The sequence below is a fragment of the Patiria miniata genome, unplaced genomic scaffold (assembly GCF_015706575.1).
Source record: "Patiria miniata isolate m_02_andy unplaced genomic scaffold, ASM1570657v1 HiC_scaffold_13, whole genome shotgun sequence".
Taxonomy (NCBI): domain Eukaryota; kingdom Metazoa; phylum Echinodermata; class Asteroidea; order Valvatida; family Asterinidae; genus Patiria; species Patiria miniata.
Genome location: NW_024037051.1, coordinates 16,770,269 through 16,798,231, shown reverse-complemented (window position 1 = coordinate 16,798,231; position 27,963 = coordinate 16,770,269). Strand labels below are relative to the sequence as shown.

At 41.0% G+C, this 27,963-nt stretch overlaps 3 protein-coding genes across 3 annotated transcripts; all 3 read right to left on the bottom strand.

The window, feature by feature from the left end:
• Nucleotides 1-3: 3 nt before the first annotated feature.
• LOC119721421 (uncharacterized protein DDB_G0284459-like) lies at nt 4-5,678 on the bottom strand. Its single transcript, XM_038191500.1, has 2 exons — nt 5,442-5,678; nt 4-3,558 (listed from the first exon to the last, which is right to left on the bottom strand). The coding sequence occupies exon 2, from the start codon at nt 2,245-2,247 to the stop codon at nt 655-657; it is 1,593 nt and encodes a 530-aa protein (XP_038047428.1). The 5' UTR covers nt 2,248-3,558; nt 5,442-5,678; the 3' UTR covers nt 4-654.
• A 5,792-nt stretch (nt 5,679-11,470) lies between these two features.
• Nucleotides 11,471-17,850, bottom strand: LOC119721420 (inositol monophosphatase 3-like). The gene is made up of 5 exons (XM_038191499.1): nt 17,450-17,850; nt 16,066-16,231; nt 13,873-13,974; nt 12,935-13,114; nt 11,471-11,922 (listed from the first exon to the last, which is right to left on the bottom strand). Exons 1-5 carry the CDS (start codon nt 17,810-17,812, stop codon nt 11,657-11,659), a joined length of 1,077 nt encoding a protein of 358 aa, XP_038047427.1. The 5' UTR covers nt 17,813-17,850; the 3' UTR covers nt 11,471-11,656.
• A 1,290-nt stretch (nt 17,851-19,140) lies between these two features.
• LOC119721419 (epidermal retinol dehydrogenase 2-like) lies at nt 19,141-27,107 on the bottom strand. The gene is made up of 6 exons (XM_038191498.1): nt 26,660-27,107; nt 24,809-25,069; nt 24,120-24,355; nt 23,460-23,704; nt 22,208-22,315; nt 19,141-20,596 (listed from the first exon to the last, which is right to left on the bottom strand). Exons 2-6 carry the CDS (start codon nt 25,026-25,028, stop codon nt 20,503-20,505), a joined length of 903 nt encoding a protein of 300 aa, XP_038047426.1. The 5' UTR covers nt 25,029-25,069; nt 26,660-27,107; the 3' UTR covers nt 19,141-20,502.
• Nucleotides 27,108-27,963: the final 856 nt, after the last annotated feature.

Sequence of the window (27,963 nt, the reverse complement as noted above, 5' to 3'; positions counted from 1 at the left end):
ACATTTAAGTTGCACACAATGTGTTCCTCAGAAAATTTTATCGTGTGAACCCTTTAAATACAAATTACCAATCTTAATTGGGGGTTTTGGCGACTTAAAATTTCTTAATGATCTTTTGTCCTTATTATTACCATTTTGTTTCGACTTTAGTACAATATCACACACAGTGCATTTAAACATCTTCAAGCAAGTGCGACTGATTTCCTTTTCATCAACTGCTTGCCTGTCGAATCTGACTGCATTTTAAAGAGAGAGCGGTATTTGACTAAAATACAAAAAGTACATCACAAATGAGCCGTGACGAAAGACTGTTGGCAATTAGTGCCTCAGTTAATTGATTGTACATGTACATGTTTTAGATTTCTTCCATGAAAATAAAGGAATGCTTAAAGCACTGGCAATTTGAAGCATTGTGTTTAAATTCAAAATTTAAAACATGTACATGTATTTGCTAAATTTATAGTCGAACTTTTAACAGGTAGCACCAAGGTATAATTGCCTATGGACTATTTGAAATACATTTGTAGTTTCAAATACGAAAACCGTTCGCCAAAAGGTCGAACAATTAAAGTTTGTGGCACTGAAAAGGCAGATGACAATGTTATCGTGATTTCATATCCAACGTGGCTGTCATTGAAGTTAGCTATAACGATGTCATAAGATGGGTGGATTGGCACGAAATGCTGCTGAACTACTTCGGTAGTACAGCCACTCCTCCACCATCTGTTTACGAGTCCTGTACTCAGCCGCCGGACAGAACTCCGGCGGTTCTTCTACAATGATCACCTCCGATTCCTTGGGTTCTTCCGGCTCTGGTTCCACAACTGGTTCCGGAGGGGGAGGTTCTGGAACCGGTCGTTCTAGTTCCGGAGGCGGTTCAACCGGTGGCGTCGGTTCTATCGCCTTTTTCTTGGTCCCCTTCTTCGTGCCGCGTTTGCCCTTCGAGCTTCCAGGTTTTTTCTTCCTTCCACCGGGCGTTGGTGAGGTGGAGCGGGATTCTGAGGACGAGGATCCGGGGAAGGGTCTCTTGGGAGACGCTTTCCGAGAAGCGACTGGCTTGTGCGGCCTGATAGTTCGGGTACTCACTAGCTTTTCCCGGAAGGTCACCCGCTTCCCTTGCCCGGTTTCCCCGCTACCGTCATCGCTCGGTCTCCGCTCGTCAGACTTAAGGATCGGCTGAGGAGTGTTACTCCCCGATCTATCACCTTCCGCATCCGAGGGCGATGGGGCTACTGATGATTTCTTCTTGGCGGATTTCCTGGCACTTTTCGCCTTCCTTGAGGTCTTATCTTTCTTGGAAGCTTTTCCTTTCTTCGAGGATCTCTTTTTGCTGCTCTTGGAGCTGCTTGAGACCACCGAGATGTCATCCGCGTTGATTTGATTCTCAGTGTTTTCCAACAGTGCGAGTTCCTGCTCCTTTTTCTCTTTGGCAATTCTCTCGGCCTCCAGCTGAAGTCTCTGGAGTTCCAGAGCTTCTTTCACTTTCCTCTCCTCGTAGTCCTTCTTCATGTCTTCCAGGATGATCATCATCTCGGCTTTTTCTGTTCTTTTCCTCTCCCTCGTCTCTTCTTCGATGATCTTCTCCTCCTTTTTCCTCCTCCAGTACTGCTCTCGATCGCCCTCCCTTACTTTGTCCGTGAATTCGGCCTTGAGCGAGAAATCGTTCAGGTTTTGATCCGAGGCGGTCTTGACTCGACGCAGGTAGCGGTAGATGCTGGGTTTGGGAGACTCGATGGTTCCTCGTGTCTTGGCCACGGCAAGTTGGTCGATGGAACCTTTGTTGATGTAGGAATCAAACGATCGGCTTCCTTTAACGAGAGGGGAGGTACACCGCGTCGGGCGGAGTTTGAGCGTGGTTCTGTCGTCGAGCATGGGGGAATTCGTTCCTGATGACCCGTAGCTACTTCCCGGTCGCGAGCTGCAAGGTGAAGCACTGTACGGTCTCACCGGGGAACCACGGGCGGATCCCAGCTGCCCCTCCTCGGCAATCTGCACCGCTTTGTCGAAGAGACACTTCCCCAGGACGACCTGGAACTGCGACTCGATGTCCAAGGTCTGGGGGATCACGTGCAGGGATTCAGCGGAGAAGCTGCGAGATGGTTGCCGGGGCCTGGCGGATTCTGGCCGGGTAGACGGCACCCAGGAATTCACGCTCCGTGCCGTCAACGCCGGAGTTACCGACAACGTGTTCAATCCCATTGCCGAGGACGACACAGATCGACAATGGTTCTTTCTTTGCGAAAACATAATTTCCAATCCTCCTCGTAACAATCGCAGTCAGTTTTCCATATGTGCTGACGAAGTGACTCGATTCTTTCAATCAAAACAGTAATGTCTGATGATCCAGTTAGATTTTCAGTCATAAGCAAAACGCTGATAAAGCAATCTCTGCTGATCTATCACTGTCGACGTTATCCGTTACTGATCTTGTTTGCATATCTTCAGTCACCTAGCAATGAACACGACCAGCCAACTCCTTTCATAACTTCATATTACTGATAAACTACTCAAGCTCCGCTCTTTTCACAGATTCCGATCGCATGTGTACATTTCCTCGGTGTAATGTTTATCCAAGTTAAAAGCTCCCATCGATCTTTGTATACGACGTGCTTTCAACAAAGTGCCTTTGAATAAAAAAAATGTGTGTTTTTGCAGCCGCAGCAGCACACTCTCGAGCAATTGACAGTACAGATGTGAGACAAAAGTCAAACGTCAATATACCAAGTTAATCATGTACTCGTTTACCAAACACGGAAAAACGAAAGAGGGTTGGATCGGCTGGGGTGTATAGGTAAGTGGCACTCCATACGACATCTGGCACCAAAAGTTGCATCTCGACTCTCACAAAATGAAATTAGGTTTTGGGCACGTCGAGCAGTTAAAGTTTACCCCGGAGGCTTGTCTACCCTGTGAATTGGCCATTTCAATCAGGTGTTCAGATTGCACAGGTTGGATCATGTGACAGAGTGGTTGCTGGGAGATTCATATCACCATGACATATTCCAAAATGGCGGCCACTTAGTGGGCTATCAATCACTAATCCGCGTGATGCTGTCTTATAGCCTGTATTAGTATTGCGGCACGACGATATCTCTGCTAAGTTATTTATCAATGTCAGCTACATTATACCCTTTATCTGCCTCCCAACGAATGAAGGCCGACGGGCAACAGAATCAATGGATGAGCAGAGATGTTTGCAGATGGATAATGCAGGGGTATCCATAGCAACTTTAGACTCCTGTCACTGTGGATGTTTCACTTCTCACAATCCCTTAATTCTTCAGAGGAAATTTGTCCAACTCGCTTCAAGTTACATGTACATGTACTTCATGTGCACAGCAAGATCTTCGGCATCCAGTTTTAATATTTCCAGGCGACTGCAAACTGTATAACAAGTCATCCAATCCAGATCCACGAGGCTGATGTTTAAAGAGCACAACCAATGAAGAAAGTAAGACGTCCCATCATCTTACTCCGAGACACGGTTAACTTGCAGGATGTAATGGTTGTTTCAAAGTCGACTTAGTCATTCTTCCGACTTTAATCCTTGGACACATTCTGGAAACAAGGAAAGAAAAATAGGTCTTATTGTTGTCTTCAGTCCAAATTTAGGCTAATCGTTAGAGCATTCCTATGGCATGATTAAATCATGGATTCCTTCCTCCATGATTAGATCGACTAATATACTGTTCAGTTAAAGCCCACTGCAGCGCCCCCCCCCCCCCCCATTCAAAGAAGCAAAAAATTGGTTTTAACCGTAACTTCAAGACCTAAACTTGTTCCTGCAACAAAATAATCAATATTTTGAAGATTTTGACCAACTTTAATATTCCCAGGGGTAAGGCCTTAAATGATGCAGCAGTTATATAATGTTATGCGATAAAGATTTATAGTTGCACTACAGGGTGAATAAAAAAAACGAAACCCAAATGTCGGGACCATTGTTTTAGTGAAGTTCTGCATGTAGCACTTTCAAAATCTAGGATATGAAAACCCAATTCATAAGCTTTTTTTTAGTACAAGAATCATTTCAAATCTTTCGTGTACTTTTCAAGTTACAGTTACAGAATTTTAAACACAACTACCATTTTAAGGTTCTGTCCACGGATCACAAAAAAAGTGTACGTTCTTTCAGCAAAACGAAAACAATTCACACACATCCGTATTTAATTTCTTTTCGTTTTGCTTAAAGAACACTGACCTTTTTTGTGATCCGTGGACAGAACCTTAAAACGGTGGTTGTGTTTAAAATTCCGTAGCTTCAAAAGTACATGAGTGATTTGAATGATTCTTGTACTAAAAGAAAGCTTATGAATTGGGCTTTCATATCCTAGTTCTTGAAAGTGCTACATGCAGAACTTCAATAAAACAATTAGCCCGACATTTGGGTTTCGTGTGTTTTTTTGTCTCACCCTTTATAGCGTGACATATCTCTTTAATGAGTTAGTGTGAACTCTTCAGAACCTCACAAACTCATAAATCAGATGTGCCACATGGTGCTACCGTAACTCTTTATCTAATTGCTACCCAGTCACCCATCTTTTCCTTCCTCCATGCTTCGATTCATCATGCAAACCTTTAAATCTTATCTTATAAAAAAAATGTTCTAAATGGGCAACGAGGGAAACAAACCTCCCCCCCCCCAAAAAAAGGCATTTTGTTACCACAAAAACATAACAAGTTGTTTTTCGACTAAAAGTCTCATCTGAAAATCAACAGTAGTACAACTTAATGACCTTGTTTCTTTATAACAAGCCCAAACACCTCTCAAGGACAACTTAATTAATGCTTGCCTGGAGGCAAGAAAATAAATTTCCACAGGTCCCAGTCATAAATATCCCCAAATTAAAAAGAAATCGGGCAAAATACTCATGTAAAGTGGGTCCTATTTCATCCTACATTTCTCAGAAATACAAGTTAGAACCTTTTTAGGCCCTTCGGACTTCACTTCTACCATGGAGCTATGCTCAAGTGCAGGGGCGTACAAAAGTTTTTATTTAGAGAAAATTGAAAGAATCATTAACCGTAACTTGGCCGGCTTAGTCAATTTTGAGCCTTGGTCTGCGCCCCAAAAAGTAGCCACGTGTACTACGTGTAGCCATGGAGGAAGCTTCCATGGTGTAGCCCACTCCCTCGGTAATGAAAAAAAGGCACTGCACACTCCCCTTTAACTCAACGGCCGGGTGCATGTGCGACAACACCCGACCCCAAAGCGGCCCCGTCACCCATGACTACTCCACGTAGACATGTCCACGAAAATCCAACAACCTTGCCAACTATATCAACCTGATATCTTTGCACACTCGTCATTATATCCGTACTCCACCAACAATGTGAACGTGGATTATATAGAATGAGAAACTAACGATCAGATAACATAGATCGAATCAAAGTTACATCGGGTTGAACAAACATTTGGTCATGTATACGAGAAAGCTTACCGTGATGTGCACTGTGAAGTCCCTTGTCCGAACACTATAGTCACAGTTAAATTCTGACAAGAGAAGCTTAATATCTAGTCCATTCCTCAAACTTCGCTAGTGTACATGTAGTATGAATACAACAAAGCACCACACATTTTGGATATAATTTGTGGCCAACAACTGTTCCCCTGTGATAACCTTGGCGTCTGTGTTGTTAGGGTGTTCATAGAAGCCTGGTACCTAGACTCACAACTCCATAATATATCATGTCAACACTGGGATTTCAGGGAACATGTCAGAAAACCTCGATCACACAAACTTTGGTCCTTCTTTAACTTTCTACCCAAACACTATATGGCCTATATTTTCTCCCTACATGTAAGGTAACCTAATGTAACATGCCTTCTTGTTCAACTTTTTCTTGTCGTGAAAGGATCTTTTCCACATTTATATTATTGAAATGTTGAGTTAAATTTTCAAGCTTCAGTTTTGGGATAGTTTGAGAAGTACCCTTAGTGCTGGTGGCCCAATCGGTTGACTGATTCCATACAAAAAAATACTCACATCATTTCAATTGATGGTCAGACACTATTGTGTGTAGAATAAGTGAAAGCGAGCAGTCCCAGGCAACAGCCGTTAGCAACAGGATCGATCGATAATGATCGATACATAATACACGTCCTGGGGGAAAGTGGGGATCGAGAATTACAAAACAAACAAAAACAACAGGGGACAGGAGGATCTGATAACACTGAGCCACTGCGCACGTGCGAATGGCATCTTGGGGTGCAGACCTGCAAGATCGACTCCCATAGACCTCAGTGATAATTATGCGTACTTCCAAAAATAGTTTAAAATATTCACAACTATCCAAGCTGGTTGAGACACCCTTCGGATTAAAGTTCATTTCATCATCTCTTGTTTTCTGTTCAATTTTGGGTGGTAATCCGGTGACTTTCGGGAGAAAATTCCATCCAAAGATGATCACCCCTAAAAGTAGTCCTGTGTGGCCCATCGCCATTTTGAGAAATGATGCCTGCGCTCCATTGCAAAATAAAACAATTGTAGGGCCCAATTTCATCCGAATTCCACAGAAATACGAGCTCGCACTCCTGTGCACTGCTTCCAACCATCTTCAAGTTTTTTCACAAAAGCTCATGGTCCACAAAAATGCTCTAATAGCAAAGAAATTGAGGGCATACAAATCGTGATGTGGCCCGCGTAGGCAATTCTGGGCCTATTTACAGGTCTGCACCCATAATGGCGCCATTTTCATGGAGCTGGTAACCACATAAATTTGCTAAGTACAAAAAATAATTGCTTAGCAAACAATGGTTACAAGCCAAAGTATCATGCAATGTACATGTATATTACCTGTGACTGGTTCTCTGTTGATTTTTGCTTAACACATAAACTTTCTGAGCAAATATTTTCTGTTTAACAACTACATGAAATTGGGTCCTTTAGTTTAGGGGGGAAAAATCCCCAAAATTGTATCCCTGGTTTTTAAGCAGCTTTTTTTCAAGGATTACAACAGGATTTCTAAGAAGGGTATTGCAAAGTTATTGACTTCAATATTTTGATTTTTTTTATTATATTGTATTATATAAAATTTCAGGCCACTTAAAAAAGTATTAATTTCTGGTCAATCCAGTCAGTGAGCAGTTTATACAGCAGTTTAATTCACTTTCATATTATATGGTGTCTTCTGCTGACGACACCATGACAATGTATAACGTACATGATAGGTATCTTGGCATCATGCGCAGTGTGACAGAAACAAATCCAGAGGTAATCTGGCGGGACTCGAACCAATTACCACTCAATTTCTAGTGCAGAAGGCGAACCATTTTGATGGGTAGTCCAGTAATTGTGCAAAGTTTCGCAACCATCACATGAACGATATGACACCAAATGTGTAAGAATTTTACTTTTATTGTACGTGCATTGTCTGTTACTTTTACTTACAAGATTTTTCCAAACTGTATAAAGAAAAATAATTCAAGTGTCCTGAAAAAATGACAAACTCCCAAGAGACCAAGATTGCTATCTACAAAACACATCATCACAAATTGTTGGTCCATAAAGTACAAGGCCACTAAAAACAAACCATTTGAGGCAAACAACCCGGACTAGAATTTGAACAAATCTTAAAACATAAATTCTAATGCAAAATTTACAGTCACGATTTTCTTGTAATGGGCCAATGAACCGAGATCGTCAATCCAAAAAAAATAATAAAACAACTTCCATGTAATTCTAATTGCACAAAGAGAGGATTGATTTCGTTATTTTTTGTAGAATTTTTTTCAGGCAAGGTTCCATAACGTAGTCTTAGGCTATGAAAGCAGTTGACTCCTATAAACACGTGTATTACTCTCAGCCATAGCGCATAGAGGTAAACATTTTGACCAGGGGCCTACTCTGAAGGAGACATCAAAAACTCGCGTTTAATGCGCGTGCGTAATGGGTAACCCAAAATGGCGGACGGCCGCTTCGAGGCGTGGGCATGGACAGCCATGTGTCCAGTTAGTAAAGAGATCGGTGGTGAAGACGAGCGAAAGATAGTCAAACAAGGTGCTGTGCTGTGTCTTTACTTTATATGAGTCAGTCTGCCCTTTTAAAGGCCCATAGGATCATTTGCTTTTCATGCATTTTCTTCGTTTCCAATAATAACACCACTATCCAAAGACGAATGCTCAAAATCTAACATGTTGAAGTTTCAGTTTTTCGAGAAAACGGTGAAAGACCATGCACAACCTTTTGATCACGAAACATGATTTGGTCCATGGCACTCCTCATTTCAATCGATCACTCAAAATAATGACCGGCCGTTGGAAATCACCCGTATTTCTTGATTTCTTCTTTAAATGACGGATTAATTTCACGGGGGTGTTAAGTACGAGTACCATCATTAACCCAAGTGAGCTTTTTGATAATAATTCGGTAGGTTACTTTTCGGATAAATGCATCTGATCCTATCTGCCTTCAAACTATTTATTTGACCATGGAGCTATAACTCCATGATTTGACTAAACACTTTCAGTTATTAGGTAACTGGCTGAGTTACTTGGTTACGGCCGGCGGTAATACACGTGTCCATTATGGGAAGTGGCTGCAACCGTTTCCATAGGCGCGTGTGTAATTATAAGCCCAAGCCAAGTAATTATTCGGACTCGACCATACACTCTAAAAAGTCCCGGGTCAGAATTGACCCGGAAAAAGGGTCATGTGGGGCCTGACCCTTTTTCCGGGTCAAAAATAACACTTTTCTGGGTCAAAATTACGCTGCGTGACTCATCTTACGGGTCATTTTGACCCGGAAAAGTGTCATTTTTGACTCGGGATAGGGTCATTTTTGACCCGAAAAAGGGTCAGGCCCCACATGACCCTTTTCCGGGTCAATTCTGACCCGGGACTTTTTAGAGTGTAATAATACAATATTCGATGTTAAAGGTCAATCAACGGTAAAAACAGCTCCCAGAAAACGGGTCACAAAAGTAGCTTACGCTCCAGCTGCACACAGATTACATTATTTCAAATCTACAAGTACATTGTACTGTACATGCAATTCAACTGATGTAACAAGAAGGCCCAAATTCCTTCACTAACTTTAATAACAAAACTTCACAGTTTAAGAATATCGCTGCCAGAAAACTGAAAGACGAATCTTGCCTTCTCTGAATCTTGTCAAATTCGAATGCCTTTCGGTAAAAAAAAACGGCCACTTAAACAGACATGCTTGGCTGTACCATATGGTTTTTGCAGACCTCTAAATAATAATGAGCAATGTGCTAAATTATAAATATAAAAGAAAAGTAAAAAAAAAAACATTTTTGTTTTATCCTCTCTTTTCTCTACGAAATTTCCTTTTCAGCAGAGACGAGAACCCACAAACCAACAAAATACATAAAAGTAGAACCCGAAAGAAGAGAGAAATGAAAAAAAAACCACCATGCGAGGAATGAAATATTTCAGAGAAGGAATTTTAAAATGTTATCAGAAAATGTTTTAATTAGAAAACTGTTACACTGAACAAGATTTTTTTATCTAAAGGTAGTATAATTATATTGACTATGGTACAGCAGCCAAAAAAAATTACGTATGTAACGTTTTTGCATTGTTTACTTTAAAGTTGCGTCTCATCAAATTCGATTTTTGTTTTCCTTAATAGAGATAAAAACTTGTGTGTTTTATTTGAACAACAAAAAAGTCCTTGTTTGTTAATTTTTTGACGTCTGCAAGGGTTTTTTTTGGGGGGGGGGGGGGGCACAAACAGATTCTCTTTTAGAGCAGCTAGACTGGCTCTCGGTCCGTACATTATCCATACAGATTGTGGGGCGGGAACAAGCCCGTCCCGTGAGATTGGAATTATTGTATGGCAGCAAATAATTAGAAATTTGTAAAGTAATAATTCAATAACTAAACATGTTTCCCTTTTTTCGGTTGATGTTGCATGCATTCAAAAGTTACTAACTTTTATAGTGCTTGAAAAATAGCAATTTATGTTAGGAATCTATTTTCGGGATGAAAAATATCACGAAGAATGTACGTTTAATTAACGCATAAAGTCTATGAATTTTTTATTTCCACCTAGTTTAGTTCAATTAAGTTTTTTTTAACCAAATGAACATTATACTACAAAATTATGAACTTCTTTCCAACATGCAGTATACTATGTCGAAGTTACTTCTTAAAAAGACTATCATTGTTTATCTCTTTTGGTTTCTATTATAAAATAGAAAACTTCTACTTTGTTATGAAAGTTTTAGTTCGGTCAGGTATGTCTTCAGTGCTACTTTTAGTTAATAACGGAACTTTAAGCCTGAAAAATCATCACCTCTATTCACCACAAGAGGGCAGCATATCACCATACTTTCTCAGGTCTCAATGGCTATGTTGGCTTAACGCTTACACATTCTCAGCCTGTTATACAAAACATCAGTTCTGGCCATTTTTCTCTCAACAGAATTGAACCAGCTGAAAGATGTGGAAGAATCAAAGATGTAACAGTCCATGTTGACCGATAGAGGGCGCCATTCTAACACGGCCATCCAGGACAAAACGCACAGTACAGTTGACACAGTAATGAAGATTTGGTAAGTAGATTTGAGAAAAGTACATTCACCACTATTTGTGATTTTCCAAGCACCCTCAATTGACAAATAAAAAATATGGCCTATTAAAATGCAACGGCCAGAAGTCTGCCACTTAAAACACAATATGCTAGCCATGAACTTTTAATACCAGTTGGTCTAAAGTACTGGAATGCACTTCTGTTGAAAACACTGTATTCTAATAAAACACAAGCCATATCATGTGGGTTTTAAAAAGGTGGGCCGAGGTCATTTTCTAGGAACTACAAAAATATAATTTTTCTGTATGCACCCACAATTAATTGCATTATTTTCACTAAAACACTTGTGAACAGTACAAAATGTCTGACACTGTTTGGTGCGCATGGCCTGCAGGGTCAGTCAGTCCAGAAATTTTGGGTCCGAGTTGTTGTTTTTTCAAGTCCCTGTTACATCTGAAAATAATATTTTGTAAATTAAGGGTACATGTACATACTTTTATACCTTCCATCTCCAAGACGTGATTGTGTTAAGCAAAGTACCTGCCAAATAAATCAAACAAGCTCAATCAGATCTCGGAAGCTGCGGGCCAATGAATGTGTGTTTATGCATTAGTCACGTGATTGTGCCAAGGAATTTCTGGAAGGAGTAGTGTTTCGAGTTAAAAAAATCAGATTTTTGATTCCAGTGACCCCATGATGACCTTTGATCTCAATTTGGTCATGTGACATGTTGGGTTGGGCTATTGATAGTTTTGACAAAGTTTGGTTCATATCGGTCAAAATATGTAGGAGCAATAGACAATGTCAACTACCTAACTAATGGAGAGACACAATGTGTTTGTTGAGCTGCTATCCCGCAGCTAAAAATAATTGAAGGCAATTTCAATGATACATGTACTTGTATGGCAAATTACACAGGTCAGGTGTAACAAACATGGACACAAATAATATAACACTTTTGGACCCCACATTTATGAAGTGACACATATTCATGTACGTGTACATCATGCCCTTTAATTTTTACCATGCCCATTACAAATAGCGCCCTCTATAAACAATGCACAATGGAGATGCCAGGCTTGCATACTGTGTTAAAAGTACAGACTTCTGGAATAACTAATAACCAAAAAAAAATTCATCTGCTCTATACTTCTAGCTATCGTTGTTTGGCATCCACCACTGCCTCCAGCTTCTTTAAAAACATCTCGTGCTCCCAGAGCGTTGCTAAAAGTCCGCCCTCGTTTTTGGGGTCCGGTGACTCGGGACTCCAGTTGTAGTCAATCTTGTCCCCTTTCAGGGTGGTCATGCGACCCTTGGCTGTGTTCAAGAGCGCGTTGCCTGCGCAAATGTCCCATTTCTTTATCAGCGTCGTGTGGATGTAGGCGTCGGCCGTTCCTTCAAAGAGTGCCCACACTTTGTAACCTAGATAAAAAAAAAAAAATTGACGTAAACTTGAAAGTATAATACAGAAGTCTTTTAAAGCGCACGTATCTACCAACAATTAGGTTCTCAAGTATATATGATTCAAATGGTCTTAGCGACAAGTGTTACTGGGTTAAACGTGCATTACACAACACATGGGACCTATGGCTTTACGTCCCATCCGAAGGACAAAGCAATAATGGTAAAGTGCCTTGCTCAAGAGCACAAGCACCATGTTCCCCGTCAGGATTCGAACCCGTGTACCACAGCACACGAGTCGAACACCGTAACCATTGGACCACAGCACCCATATAAGTAAAGACCGAAATGTCCAAATCTGGGAAATGATGATTCTTAAAACATCATGACAGAGGTTTATATGATTCAAATGGTCTAGAAAACAGGGGTAATGACATAAATCTGTCACTGGGGATGCAATGTGGTAGGTACTTTTTCCTTATTAAAATCAATAGCAAACAGTATATTGAGGAAAAAAAATCCATATTCTCCAAAGAGAAATTTTATTTATTCAAAAATATAAAGAAAATGTACATGTAGATCATTTTCACTGCAGCCATCTTGAGGTGTGTGCTTTTATCATGGGTTCTGGGTTCTGGACTCTAGGTTCTGGGCTCTAGCTTTAGGCTCAGGATCTGGATTTGATGCCCTGGGTTCTGGGATCAGGGTTCTATTTTGGTTCTAGGTTCCGGTTTCTGACTTCTTGGTTATGAGCTCTGGGTTCCTGGGCTTTGGGTTCTGGTTTAAGGGCTCTGGGTTCCTGGGATCTGATATGGGCTCTGGGTTCCTGGGTTCTTGGCTCTTGGTTCCTGAATTTTGGGCTCTAGGTTCCTGGGTTCTGGGTTATAGGTTCTGGGTTCCTGGCTCCAAGTTCTTGGTTCTCAGCCTTGAGTCCTGGGTCCTTGTTTCTGGCTTTGTTTAATTTGTGTTCGGTTTTGTATTTGTTTGTTTGTTAGTGTTTATTACTATTTTCTTGGAGGATCAATGGACTTACCTGCACCACCAGCTGGGATAACTGTAGTTTTCTCCCCAAATGATTTCTTGGCAACAGATTCTACTTCTCCCTTGTGCGAGCGTGATACGATGATCTTGGGACTTGTCCCAAGTTCTTCTAAAGTTTTCTTGACTGGCAGCTTTAGGTTTGGGGATAGGGTCTTTCCAACGTAGGCCCAAACTGTCAAAGAATTTGGAGATTAATCAACACATGTTTGGTTAGAAAACCAGAATCAATACGTTTTTTTAATCAGTGATTTCTTTAATTAAACAAAAAAGTTGAGAGTCGAAGCTGATATTGAGGTACTCATTCATACAATAATGGCAGTCTTCTATATCAGGATTTAACCATTTGAAGAATTCTGGGTGTTAAAGCCCTAATTCCCTAGGCCCTTTTTGCTAGGAACCATCCTCAATCCTCCAACGTCCTCCAAAATTTTGCACTTCTGTTCCAAATGAAGGATACGCACTGCCTCAATCCTTCAAAATCCTCAAACAGCCCTGCCTCTCAAAATGCATTCAGCCTCAACCCTATTCTTTAAACACCATTCTGCCTCAACCCTCCAAATTCAACTGATACTGAATGTCTATGTGCCCTCAATACTCCACATTCCTCAAAAATTGTAGGTTGCATTCAGCCTCAATCCTCCCAAATCCTCCAAAACGGCCCGGAGGACTTTGGAGGATTGAGGAAGGTTAGGGTTATGGACTCGATCTTTTTGTTTGTTTTGTGTAGGGTTTTTTTGGGGGGGGGGGGGGACGGGGCAGTTTAATTGGTTTTGTTTGGCTTCAATGAACCAGACATTCTGCCAACCGGCTGTCTCAATTTCTGGTGTTGAGAAGCAATTGCAGTAAACTGTCCAGCTCAGGGACAATAATGAAATGATACTTGATGAGTGATTCTCATTCTATCTTCTGCAGTGTTCATGGCTTGCTTACCTGTTTTCTCATCCTTCTTGAATGGTTTATGAATGATGCCGATCGTGGGCACTCCACGCACCGCCACACACACCATTGTGGTCACATATTCCAGAAGGTTTTCTAAATGATTCATATGTCAAAACATAAATTATAATTTAATAATGGGCTGATTTCCAGCTTAATCCAGGCACACAAGACATTCAAAATACACTTACCTGTGGTAGTAATAAACAATGAGTTTACAATAATAAATTCTGAGGATCTTTTTAAATTCAAATTCAAAAACTCGCAAGGTTACACTGAGTTTATTAACCCTAACTCCCTAGCATGATTTACTAGGAACCATACCCATCCTGGCAAATTCCAATGTAAGGGAAACTGCACACACATATTTCTGACTTTGATTCTGGAAGTGTGCCAACCCAATGTAAAAGACTGTCAGTTTAAGGGTGCTGTACCCACTCTGACAAATTCCAACAGAACATGCCGTTGGGGTTTGATGGGTTGAGTTCTGTTAGGGTTAAGCCTTTTTTTTACTGTACAGCCTGTCTCAAAAAAATGGTACAATCAGAAAAAAAATTGGTTCAATATGAAATTTCAAAATAAGTCATTCTTACTTGGCATAATATTAAAGAAAAAAGACTGGGCTTTCCAATAGTGTTGGTTTGATCTTATTTGCTTTTGTCAATTCAGAGATATAATCAATTTAGTGCGATACACCAAAATCGATTTTGTGCCACTTTTATGCATGGGCAGAGTTGTTTCGAGTACTGTGCCATGCTGTCTTGAAGCTCACAAAAGATTGCAACTTGGCAAAAGAAACAAACTTGATTTTTGTGTTCCGCAGTAAACTGAATCTCTGGATTGACAAAAGCAAATGAGATAAATAAAAAGTATTGGAAAGCCTGGTCTTTTTTCTTTAAATGTGATGCTCAAAACGACTTACTAATGTTGAGATTTAATATTGAAAAAAAATCGTTTTCGATTGTACCATTTTTTTGAGACGGGCTGTAGTGCCCAACACCGCCCTGCCTATTACTGTAGCGCCCAAAACTGCCCCAGCACTGTATGATGGTTTTATTGATTCTTCAGAGAATAAACACATTGTAATACAATGTAGTACAGGTGCCAATGGCTTAATAGAGTTGAATAGCTCAATACAGTCTATGCTGTCCACACCAGATGTTGTAAGTTTTTGTATAGCATGTATTTTGACATTAGCTTTAGCAACAGCTGTTTCATTAGCTGTGTCAATAATCGTAATTCCTGACTTTTTCAATCGCACAAATAGTTTTCATCATTATACATGACTTATTACGTGTACAGCGCAGTTGTTTGTGAGAGTAGGGTGCTATTAGTATTAGTATACAGAACATATCTGTGGTGTGTCAGGTACTAGGTGTGAGCTTTGAAAGTTCTTTTAGTGACAATTTCAAAATTTGTTAACATACGTGTATACCTTTCCAGAACTGGTTTTATGTTTTTCGAAGACTTCACATTAAAAAGTTAAGACTCTCGGGGAACAGCAACTTCACTCTTAGATATTTCTTTTGACATACATGTACATGTACATAGCTTATGCGATGTAGTGTTGGAACATTTTCCCATTTCTAATACAGATGTATCGGTAGAAATAGAAAAACATTTTCAAATAGCAATAATGAATACATGAGAAACACAGATTTTTGGGTATTTTTATGATTCAGTAATTCATCCACACTTGAACGAAAAAACATTCCTTCTGTTCCAAACTTCCAACCCACAAAAATACGCCCCTTTCTGGCCGTCACCGGCAATATACACGAAAATGTAGTTGGTCGACAGAAATCTTTGTATCTTACATCCATCTATCATTGGTTCGGAACCTACTGGAATGTTATTCCTGTTTCGACTTCTGTGGACTCTTTTAAGTTTGAGGACTCACAAAACGTCCTCTTTTGACGCTTGGGGGCGCTGTTCAGAATCTGTAAACAAGTACAGATCAGCGTTTATGGCCAATTTAAGGCAGATTCTGTAGATACTTGTACAAATAACTAACTTAACAGTACATTATGCCATAATCAATATTCTTTTCTCCATCCCTTTTTTCCGTAGGATGGGGGAAGGGAGTGCCCCCTTCTGGCCCCCTCCCCTTCACCCACCTCACCCACCTCCCTTCACCACCACCCCCTCCCTTCACACCCCCCCCCCCCCCTTGACTGATACTTGTACCTGTGTATTCTTGCGTGGCATCTAATGGATCAATCCAAACTGTGATGTCATCATATGGCAGCATCTCATCTTCTGGTATCACGGATACCACGTCAGAGCGTTTGGTGTCGAGGGGCGTTATTTTGCTGTCGTCCCAGCCTCCCACTTCTTTTTCCTCAGAAACAACCTGTCACAAAGACGTTTGAGCATTCAAAAGTAGAAATCAAACACTGGGTAATCCTTACCTTTAGGACCCTGTTCCTATGTAAGGTTAAAAGACTCACCAAAACAGCTGACTAAATGACACTCAAAAGTGACATTCTGATGTTTCTTGACACATTTGAACAATTGGCAATGACACCTTCTTGTATATCAGCTGGTTAGCCTACTTTAATTTTGTGGAAAGAGGGCAGGGTTTTGATTTATGAGGGGTTAAAGACGACGATGACAAATAGAAATAATATTTAAAAAGCAAGATGGCAAACTGCAAAAAAAGGTAGGAAAGTCACATTTTCTTTGAAATTGCTTTCAAAATTACAACTAACATGAGTTTATCTGAGGTAAAAAGACTGCTTTAGCCTGCAAAAGTCACTTTGGTACTGGACAGTCATCTGCAAAAGTCAGTTTTGAACAGAACTCATAAAAATAGCTCTAGGTGTCCTAAAGATAAGGATTACCAAACATTGCAATATGAAGCCGTGGCTGAATACATTATATTTTTCAAGAAAATCAGATAATAATTAAGTTGGGTTTACTTTTACTGCCTTTAAGCAAAAAGTAGGCTTTGTTATAATGGTATGAATGTGGGCACAATCATGTGGTCCAAGAAAGTTGTTAAATTGTTAGGAATAAAGATCTTGACGATTGTGTAGTTACGAGCCCCTCTCTCATTTTACTAGTCAGTGTGTTTTTATCATTCCAAAATAACTTCTGCAACCTTACAGTCTGGTTTTAATACTTATGACCCTTTTTCAGTTGATCTCATGTGGATCTCATGTGAAGCACATGGTTCTACGCATTAGTGCACTGCAGTGAACGCCATCTATATTTTCCGGCAGTGGATATTTAGCCGGATCCGGCTTTCTTTTAGTGAACCATATTTTGTCGGAAAGGCACTGAACGGAAATGCGCAGCGACTGTTTTTTTGTGACTTATTTTTAAATTCACCGCGTTCACAAGCTGGGAATCAGAACATTTTACAATTTCGGACTTTATATCCCTTTTAAAAAAAATCCTCCTGAGTCACGAATCAGAAAAAGAAAACAAATCCAACAAATAAAAGCAAAAGTGAAAAGTGGATTTTAACAGTAACAATTTTTAACTTCAAATCACAATCTGACAATCGCTGCACAAGAAAAAGGCGACAAGACTAGATTCTGTTTGAAACCCAGGCCTACGTGTTTACCTTTAGGAGTGGGAATGTCTTCTTGAGGCTGTGTACGATGGCTTTATGTGACCTCATATCCCCATCAGTCACCGGGTTGTTTGCCCCCTCACGAGTCTCCCCTTTACTTTTCTCATTCAAGTTGTGTTCCTCTCGCACTTTCTTGACTTCCAACCCGCCCCGCTCCGCCGCCTCGATGCCCGCCGACAGCAGCTGCCGGAGGCTGACCCTCTCCCCCGGCCCGTTGATCTTGAGGTTCTGGTCTTCTTTGCTGTGAGCGTGCCATGATCGCTGGACGTAGAGGATCACAGCCCCGGCAAGGAGAATGATGACGACGAACCCGATGGGAGAAATACGCACACTCGCCATGTTGGCACTCGCCATTCTGTGACCTCTGACCCCGAAGGAAGTGTTTACTTACGGCAACTGACGGAAGAGGGCGCGTGTAAAAAAGCGGAAGAGTTTCGCTGCGTGCGCATCCCGCCCGTACGCGTATTGTTTTCCCAGGAGGGTTGGGACCAATTCATGAATAATTCAGGATAGAACTTTGGGGGGGGGGGGGGGCAGGGAGGGGTTGAAAGCACCCTCAGCCAAGCCCCCCCCCCTCCCCCCCCCCCCCACCCCACGTAGAACCGCGCCTGCTATAATGGTACTAAACATATCCCATGAGGGAAGACATTGTTCCATCTGGCTTGCTGTCATAATTATTTCGGTAGATGTCCATCGACTGATTTTGACGAAATGGTTTCGTGATCAAACGGTTGTTCATAGTTTTCATTGTTTTCTCGAAAACTGCAAGCCCTAATATCCACTGCCAAACTTCACTGAACAGGTTAGGTTTTGAACTTTCTTCTTCTGATTTTAAGTTAGTTACTATTTGGAAACGAACAACATGTTTGAAAAGCAAAATGATCCTATTGTGCCTTTAATTACAAGGGGTGTACGGTGGGGATATCGTGCACTAGTGGTCTAAACTCTCTCCAAAGCACTGAGCACAAGTTTTAAATACGGTTGTATTCATTCTTTGTGTTTTAATTTACTACATCCAAAGTAGTCAATTAATTGTGTTTTAATCTAGTACATCCAAAGTAGTCTATAAGAACATTGTCCGGCCGGTATTTTACCAGTTTATCAAAAGCTATTAAATGTATATAGACACCCCCGGTCCTATGGACAAACCCTAGCGCATGTTGCTGGCAATGACGTGGGGTTTTTTTTTGGGGGGGGGGGGTCAACGTTGAAGGGCTCCGCGTATCTAGACAGATTATATACAGATTGGACTATGGACTTTAGTATATGTACAAGCTAGCTTCTCCAGGCGTTTGCATGCAGTTTAAAGTTCTAAAGGTTTTATAGTCTAGACAGCCTGATTCGAAATTCATCATAACGAAAACAATAACAATTTCAAACAAACCTCAAAGGGAAACTGACAAGGTGCATTGTGATAATTTTGAAAAGTGAACAAAGAAATTGACTGGAGCGGGATGGATTTGAACCTCCGACCGCCGGATTGCCGTTCCGGTGCTCTACCGAATGAGCTATCCAGCACCATTATGTGTTAATTGGGAACTCCCCAGTTTGTCAAATGTCTTTGTTCAGTTTGTATATGCACGGGAACGGCGATCTGGAAGGGGCAGGCTCAAACCCCGCTTCACAATTTCTTTTGTTCATCTTTAACAATTTCATACAAAACAGCCGTTTGACACAGATCGTTCATATGCATGCATTAATCAAGTTCAACATCTTTAATATATCCTAAACTTTCAAAGAGGTGTATGGGGAGCTATATAGCTCAGATCGGTAACACTGACTAGGTTATACATTGTATAAACTTTCCACTCATCAGATATTGTATACGGCGAATTAGCTATCTATGTATTTTTTCCAAATCAAATTTTATCTAAAAGATGAATCCGCTGGGGCGTTATAACGGCTAGTCTTCACACTATTATATGCAAATACTTAAATGTTGAAACTTGTTCATCACAATTTTTCTTTCAAGACTTACTTTTCCTCCTACGTCCTAGTTTTGCCCTCCTACTGCCCATTACAGCACAGTATCACTGCAGCCACATGAATAATAGACAAGTATGAAAGAGATTTCAGTTATCATGTCAAACAAACTAGTGTTTACCTTTCCTATATAAAACACATTTCAGAATTCACAAAACCTTAACACTTGATGACGGTTATATTTTACTCCATTAAAGGGCCCAAGTAATGGCATTTTTGTTTAATGTAATCCTTGAAATGTACCTTTGAGTTCCATTTAAGTTATTTCATTTTTTAATCTTCATATTGCCATTTTCAAGCAAAGTTTGGTGCCTTTTTGATGTTTATGCTTATGCAAATTTCCATATTCTTTTGCAAAACTGTGACGTCATTCAAGGCAGAAACTCCACTTTCGCATCTGCTTCAGCATAGAAAAATCACCAGATTTTTAGGGGTCTGCTGTGGTCATTTTTCTACTTCCAGCAGTTCATTGTTGATTCAGTGTATGACAGCAACACAATAATTATGCACTAAATGCACTAAAAAACTTGAAGAGAAGAACCCCAATTTGAAGGGGGTGTTCCTATAGTGACATCACAGCAACAGCGCCCCCAGTTGTCAGGAAATGCATGAAACATTTTAAAATCTTTAAAAATAAAAGTGCACTTTGCAAAACATTTTACCAAAAAGGGATGTCTCATATAGTTTTCATACATTTCAGAGGAATGGATGTTAACTACAAAATAATATGCTCCAGTGTAAAATGTATTTTCATTGACTTTTTTGAATAACAGTATAACAGTGGGCTGTGGTCTCAATGTGAACAAAAATATCGTTTCATTTCAGCTTTACTTGTAATATAATTTGGAATTTTAATCCAATCTTATAAAATGAAAACAAAAACATTAAACTCTGGAGTAAATTCCTATTTTATAATATTGTTTTGTTGTACAACTAGTCCGTAAATATTATTGTCATGATTTTTACTATAGCAGGGATTGCCCGAAGACGTTACAGCGAATCATTTCAGACGCGTGGTGGCACTATTGTCGACATGATGACGTCACTAGTCTGGTTCCATCTCATTCGTTCTTGTTGCGCCCGGTGAAGGTATCCATGCTTGCACCCAGACCGCTGGTACGCGTGTTCAACAGAGCAAGCTTCTCTGGTATAACACTGAATGGGGAAATAAAACGCATGATTGAAACTACAAAAGGCAAAAGTAAGAAATCTGTATAGGCCACTTTGCACGAAATCGGACTTGGATTATGTTGACCGAGTTCACGTTCTTGTTCAGTCCCAATGAAAGGGTGTAGCTGAAAATTCAAGATGGCAGCCGCCGTATCAAAACGCCCCATGAAAAGAAAGGACAATTCTTAATTGACTTAATACGAAAAATAACTGAAATCCCGAAACAGCTATACAAATTTGCAAAGACAAGGTTGAAGAGCTTAGCCCGCATGCAGCAATATGCGCCGCAGCACCTAGCAAATAAAGGTGCTACATAATGGGTCTCATATGTTCCTATTTCATTTACCGGTCTTTGGTTGCATTCTCCCACAGCGCTTTGTATCCTTTGGCAAAAGGCGCTATATAAATACGGTTATACGTGTAATGGAACCATTAAAGATACACAGTATCGTAATTTCTTCGAACGGTGGGAGACATCGGTCATTAGGATGTCTCCCTAATGTCACAGCCCCCCTCCTCCTTTAGAGGCAAAATTTCATTGTCGCAATTAGATAATATTTGTTGCTCGTGGTCTAGTTAGTAAAGAAAAAAGACAAGGGAATATTGGGTTAGGGCACATTTAGGTTTGAAAAATTTTGTGCACAAGTCTATGGGGATGTCTCCCAAATGTCCAATCCAGGGTAATTATTGTTATTATTATTAAAACCACGTGCAATTCTATGGGGTTTTTTTTTCGTCTCTTTACTGCTTTTCCACTGAATGATTGCTTTCAGTTTTTTATTAACCAAGTTCCGGTAGGGTCGTACCTAAGTCCGCCATCTTTGTTCTTCACCTACTCCCAAAAAATTAGAGTGGGGAGTGAGAAACTTGTTCGCGAACACCGTTCGCGTGTTGGTTCCCGTCATTCGGAACCCTGTTTTAGTCTTTCAACACGAGAACGGGGTTTCGAATACACCCCAAAGATTCTGCCCATTCTGACGAATCTTAGGTCGAATCTAAATATAAACAAATTAAGGCGCGGCCTGACGTTGCGATCTTATTAACAAGATCGTCTTCAAAGGCAAAATGACAGAGGTACGAGAAACAAATATAGAGTTGGGAGGAGAAACTCAAAGGAGGCATTACATTTGGGGACAGACCAATGTGGGTGAGTATCATAAGGGAACTTCAGGAGTAGAAGAACGAACTAAGGATGGATTAAATAGGGGACCAAGGGGGATTAATTGGGGAAGGGGGCACACCGGTGTACATTTGTAGCACGATATGGGACAGAGGGAACCCCCCCCCCCCCTTTTTGTGTTGGTCATTGTGTTACCAGAATCTCGGGAATTCTTTTGAAATATCTAGGGGGATGTGTTAGGTAACAAGTAGTTTAGGGTGTGCATAGGGTATAGGGCGAATTCTTTTTTTGGGGGGGATGCATTGCAAGAACAAACAAAGGACGGAATCTTAGGTCAGATAGACACCACACAGCCACACTGTCACGTGACCTTAAGGGCAGGATCCGATCTGTCCGTTTCCGAAAAGCTCCGAAGTTTTGGCTTTGACCCTCTCGGCTCCCGCACTTGACCTTTGACCTTCAATCTATATACTTACAACGAAAGCAGTATCAGGAGGTACGCATAACCAGGTACGCACAGGAGCCCCTCATTGAGAAGAACGGAGTCCATGATCTTCGCGACCACGTACTCGGGAGACGCAAGACTGCCGAGGAAAGTAACAAACTTCAAATAGTAAATTGAGATCAGGTTTGGTGGTGAGCCACACCCCACCCCACCCCAACCCACCCCACCCCACCATCATCCTTCTGTTTCAAACACGGTGTCGGAAAAGTCTTATTTAACTCTTTCATTTCGTATTCATCTTTATCTTTTTGCTTTTACAGACAGATTGAGAACCCCTCCTGTTAAAACTTCCCTGCTGAGTCACATGGAGGAAAACAATATATACCATGTACATTGCACCAAGTAACGCGATCTTACAAGTTACTACTCAAAAGCCACCGCAATATTTTGGGCGGGATTCAAACCTGGGTTTCCGAAGTAGGAGGCGTATTGGGCCCGACCTGACTACCCCCGTTCCACTGTGATATGCATGAGTTGAACACTTTGTATTTACCAGGGTTCGACCTTGACTTTTTTGTTCACTATAGACAGCCGGACTACTGACACGGATTCTTAACTAGCCCGCGGGCTTTTTCACTAGCCCGCCGCCGGCATTTTTTTGTCTCAACTCAAATACAAAATGGCGTATTTTCAGGCACAATTCTGAGGCAATTTTGTCGGTGTTTTTGATGAACGGATCTACTAATTTAACCCTTTAAGACAGTTGATAAAATTAGACACAAATTGATGGGGTTTTCTTTCTGAATATAATGATTTATTTCTTCCTGTACGTTCATCTTTGCCGCATCCCAACAATTGTTCACTCGCCAGCCAGCCGGGCTAGTTAAGGAATAGTTGGACTAGCCTGCCGCTGTTTTGACTAGCATTTGGCTAGCGGGCTACCGCTAATTTGGAAACCTGTAATCGTCACTGAATTTACTAAAAGTTAACCCGTGTGGGGCGCCCTGTGCACGCGCGATGCGCGAACATCGCCCAAGCTTTTAAACATAACGGAGCACGCACAGCGTTTTGCTCAGATAACTGATGCGTAACAAACATAATTTAGACCTATATCGGGTGGAGTCGCTATTAGCTACCCTCAGTATGGGAATTTGAGAAAATAGCCCCCTCTGCTTTGCTTCAGGAACTAGTTTGTCAACTTCCAATCCATTTAGGAGCTATTATCCACTATTCCCCGCTAGCCATGTTATATACAGTGTAATAGTAAATGAACGAAAGCTAACTTTGCTTTGACTCCCTGAAACATCCCCGTGCTGACGAAAGTCGGGCAGACCAGCGTCATGTTTATACCATCGTAGCCCTGCAGAAGTAGTTCCAGGCGGAGGGTTTTGTGCAGTCCCACGGCGGCGAACTTACTGGCGCAGTAATCCACCAGTTTGTTGACCGGGAAGAAACCGGCCAGGCTGGCGATGGTGACGATGTGGCCTCGGTTGCTGGCCATCATGGCCGGCAGAAAGGCCTTCAAAATCTGGACACAATAATATGGAACAGAATTGGTACGGTTCTTTGCGGGAAAACAAAGGTCATTGTGTGCACTGAGGCTCAGTTTTGAATGGAATGACAGGTATATACACTGAGCTTAGACGTTTCAAAACTGAACTGAAAGGGCGCGTTGGTACAAAACTTCGGGGCAGGATTCAAGGATCGAGGGCCAATTTAACAAAAGATCCTTGGTCAGAATTTAATATAGATAATTTCGAACTGATGACGTTTTAATTTTGAAACTTCTACTTCGGCGTTCAACTGCACGATATTCATTCATATATACATCAATGGGGAAAAACTAACAACAAACACGGTTAGGAACACCTGTAAACAAAACAACAGTAAACAAAAGAAGGCATATACAGTTTTAACGGTTAATGTCAACTGTATTCGCTTACCCAGAAGTGTGACGTAGCATTGACGTCCATGGTCCTTTTGATCATGTGATCGGGACAGTCCAGTAGTGGCTTGCCAGTCACCACGCCCGCGTTGTTAACCAGAATGGTGACGTCACCAATGTCACCTTTGACCTTGGCCGCAACCTTGTACACGTCGTCAGCGTTCGTCACGTCCACCGTGTACGCAGATACGTTCCCGTCAAAGGCCTGGATCATACGCATCGTTTCCTCGTTCCCTGAAAATGAGGGGGGGGGGGGGTAAAACAAAATTACATTGCCATTATCTCAACAAATCAGATTCACTTTAAATTATCAACTAAAATAGTTTATTTCTCAGAGAACTTTTGTGTGCTGTTTTTTATCAATTTTTTTTTCAGTGTAATGGGGGGATAATAATGAAAGGGATAAAGGGGGCAGATATTTCATGTTTATAAAAGATCATAAAAGAAACAAAATTGTAGGCATGTCAAAATTCAATTCACTGCACCACTGCTCTTTTTTCACCATTTTGTTCGAACTAGTACAAAGATCAAGGTTTATACAACTTTACAAGACAAAGAGTGTGTCTAGACTTTGTGTTAAAGTTCAAGACCGCACGACCTCCGGTAGATCAACATTGAATGAAACCAAACAATTTCAGATAATATAGATAAGATATATTTGTCTTTCCTTGATAAGTCAATGCAAACCTGACTTGTTGACGTCCCACAGGACGACGCAAGCGTTCCGTTTGGCGAAGTCGATCGCCATCAGGCGGCCCATGCCGCTGCCCGCGCCGGTGACGAGCACGATTTCCCCCAGCACGTCCTTGCGTTTGCGCCAGCTCCGCGGAATGCAGAACATGGCCATGGCCCTCAGGACGTACCAGAGGGCGAGGAGGAGATTCCAGACGGCTCGGAAGAAAGCCATGGCGCGGTCGTTTTTTACGGGTAATGGTCGGAGATTGAGTTCTGATGAAAGAAACACAATCTCAAAAATGACGAGTCTGATTGGGTCCTGTTATACACTTTAAAACGGAATCCGGATCAAATTGAACACAGATCAATTTGACTCGGATTCCGTGTTCTATTGGCCTTATATTTTTAGAGTCAAAATTGACACTTTTCTGGGTCGAAATGCCACTTCTCGTGATCATTTCCGGGTCATTTTGAACTGGAAACCTGGCAAAAGTGTCATATTGACCCAGACAGTGTCATATTGACCCAGAATGTCAAATTGACCCAGACAAGTGTCTTATTGGCCAAGACAAGTGTCATATTGACAAATACAAGTGTCATATTGACCCAGACAAGTGTCTTATTGGCCCAGACAAGTGTCATAAATTGGCCCAGACAAAAAGTGTCTTATTGGCCCCGACAAGTGCCATATTGACCCGGACAAGTGCCATATTGACCCGGACAAGTGTCATGTTGACCTAGAAAAGTGTCACTTTGACCCAGATAAATGTCACTTTTGATCCTGATAAGTCTTAGGCTAACTTAAGAACCCGCATTCTGGGTCCATCAAATCTTGTAAGCCACTCTGAATTTTGAGTGTAGGGTTCATGTAAAACAATGTCCAAAAAATGGATGGCGTGTTTCTCTCAAATTAAAACTTTGGGAGATTTTAATAGAACCAATTATGACAATTGCACAGTGCCTTCTGCCACGGAATATCGTGTGGCTACGAAAATATTAAGTTCGAGGGGAGTATGGAAAAATATTACACATTTGTGTTCCTCCAATAAAATATTTACAGTTTTCTCAAAGGTGACTGGTACCCGCCGTTCATTATGCACAGTATTAGACCACGCTTACTATAGCCACATGCAAAAAATAAATGACTATACGTGTGAACCATTTCCGATACATTTAATAATGTTCAGAAGGTAAAATGATTATCAGGTGAGCAGGTAGATCCCCCTACGATCAAAATATTTGACATTTGCTGATCTTGCTAGGTCACGAACAACTCGTGTCCACCTATAATGTCCTGGCCCGGCGCATTATGCACATAATCATAAATCATGTGAGCCATTTTTGAAAATAGTGCAGCATGCTTCGATTTTTGCTCTTCAGAAGTTTATAAGATCTTTAGTGTTTGCATTTATAAGATCTAAACAAAATTGGTTCCTAATAATTATGTTTATGAGACGTCGGCAGTCGACGGAATATTAATTTTATGAGACACGTTGGCACTGAATTCAAATGAGCACACAGAACTGCACTAGAGTGTGACAACGTTAACGTCAGTCCAAGTAGTTCATACTCTATACTTCAGCGTGGTTTTTAGATCTAACGTTGGACTTTAATCAATACAAATTTGTAGGTTGAGTTGATGTCGGCTTCATATACGTAATAATATATTGCAACAGCATCGTGACAACTGACAAAGCAGAAAAGACAATATAACCACTGTTTTTTTCTGGATCCATCTGCATTAATTGTAGCTCATTCCACCTGCTTATTGAGTTAATTGTATTTGGTAAAAGCTCGCCAATATTAGGTCTAACCTAAGCAACAACTTGAAACACTACGCTGTTCTAGTCTGTAACAACCTACCTTCAAAACAGCAGCTCTCACAGTGCAGTGTATAAATACAGCACAGGTTTCTTTGTCAGCGTACAGTTGCACCACTTGACTTTAAATAGGCTGCGTCTGTACTGTTTGTACACCACTTCTGGAAAGTCCCAAGTTCAGGGTTGACGAGGTCAAACATAGCCTCGTTTCAAGGCTCACGTCCGCCCCACTTATCCGCTCCTTGGTTATCTATCGTCAAACAGTGCACAGACTAGGAGTGTGGAACTTGAAATCTATAACGTAATAACGGCACGTATCATTGTATTATCGCTTGCTAGCATCTATGACCTTGCACAATACAATGACGTCGCTTAAGCTATAGTCTGACTAACCTCGACAGAATAATTCAATAGAACTTTTACAAGATATCGTATTTTTCCAAGTGTATGCGCTTGCTGGTTTCCTTCTATTGTCGTTTTTTTTTTCAGACGAAAATACAGTAACCGTGGCTAGAGAGTGCAGTTAGAAAAATGATAGTCAGAGTACGTATGTCATGAGAAAGATATTTTCACCGCAGATTTGTCCTTTGAAATAAATATGGGTAGAATAACAAGCAATGGCAGCCATTTTGACAAGGTTAAAAATTATTATTGTCAAATGTTGGGGAGGGGGTATTTTTTTTGGGGGGAGGGGTATTTTTTTAGCCCCACAATTTGACAGTGGTGATATGTATGTGCCCTATATTTTCAACTTTTTAATGGCGCCACCAACGTCAAAATAGTCCGTACCCCCAAACAAAAAATTCTGCGGCCAAAAATGTTGGGCAATTTTTTTTTGAAGAAATTCAAAATTCTAAAAATATTTGGTAATTTTTTTTGAGCACCCTCCCCCCCCCCCCCCCCCCCCTAAGCCAAATCCTGGTGCACCACTGGCTGCCAGCATCGGCTGTAGAGTGCCATTGTGTTGTCAATACATCACCAAAACACAGAGTGCATCGTACACATACGTAGCGGCCTTCAATATACTGTGATGATGAATGTAATACTGCAGAGTGCAGACTGAATATTTAGGAATTAAACCAGTCAGGCATGTCCATCGCAGGCGGCTGCCCAGTCTTCGCCCGCGATGATACGCGTATACGGCTCATGCAATGTAATTTGTTTAAAAGCAATCCTTGAAAATTTGCCTTTGTGTTCCATTTCAGAAATAGTTTTATACCATCGGCCATGCGGGCTTTTAACAATGGGAATTTCTAAATTATAAAATGTGTATACATCAACCCTGTTAGAAATAGTTTTATACCATCAGCACTGTGAGGGTTTTTAACAATTTGGGAACTTTTAATT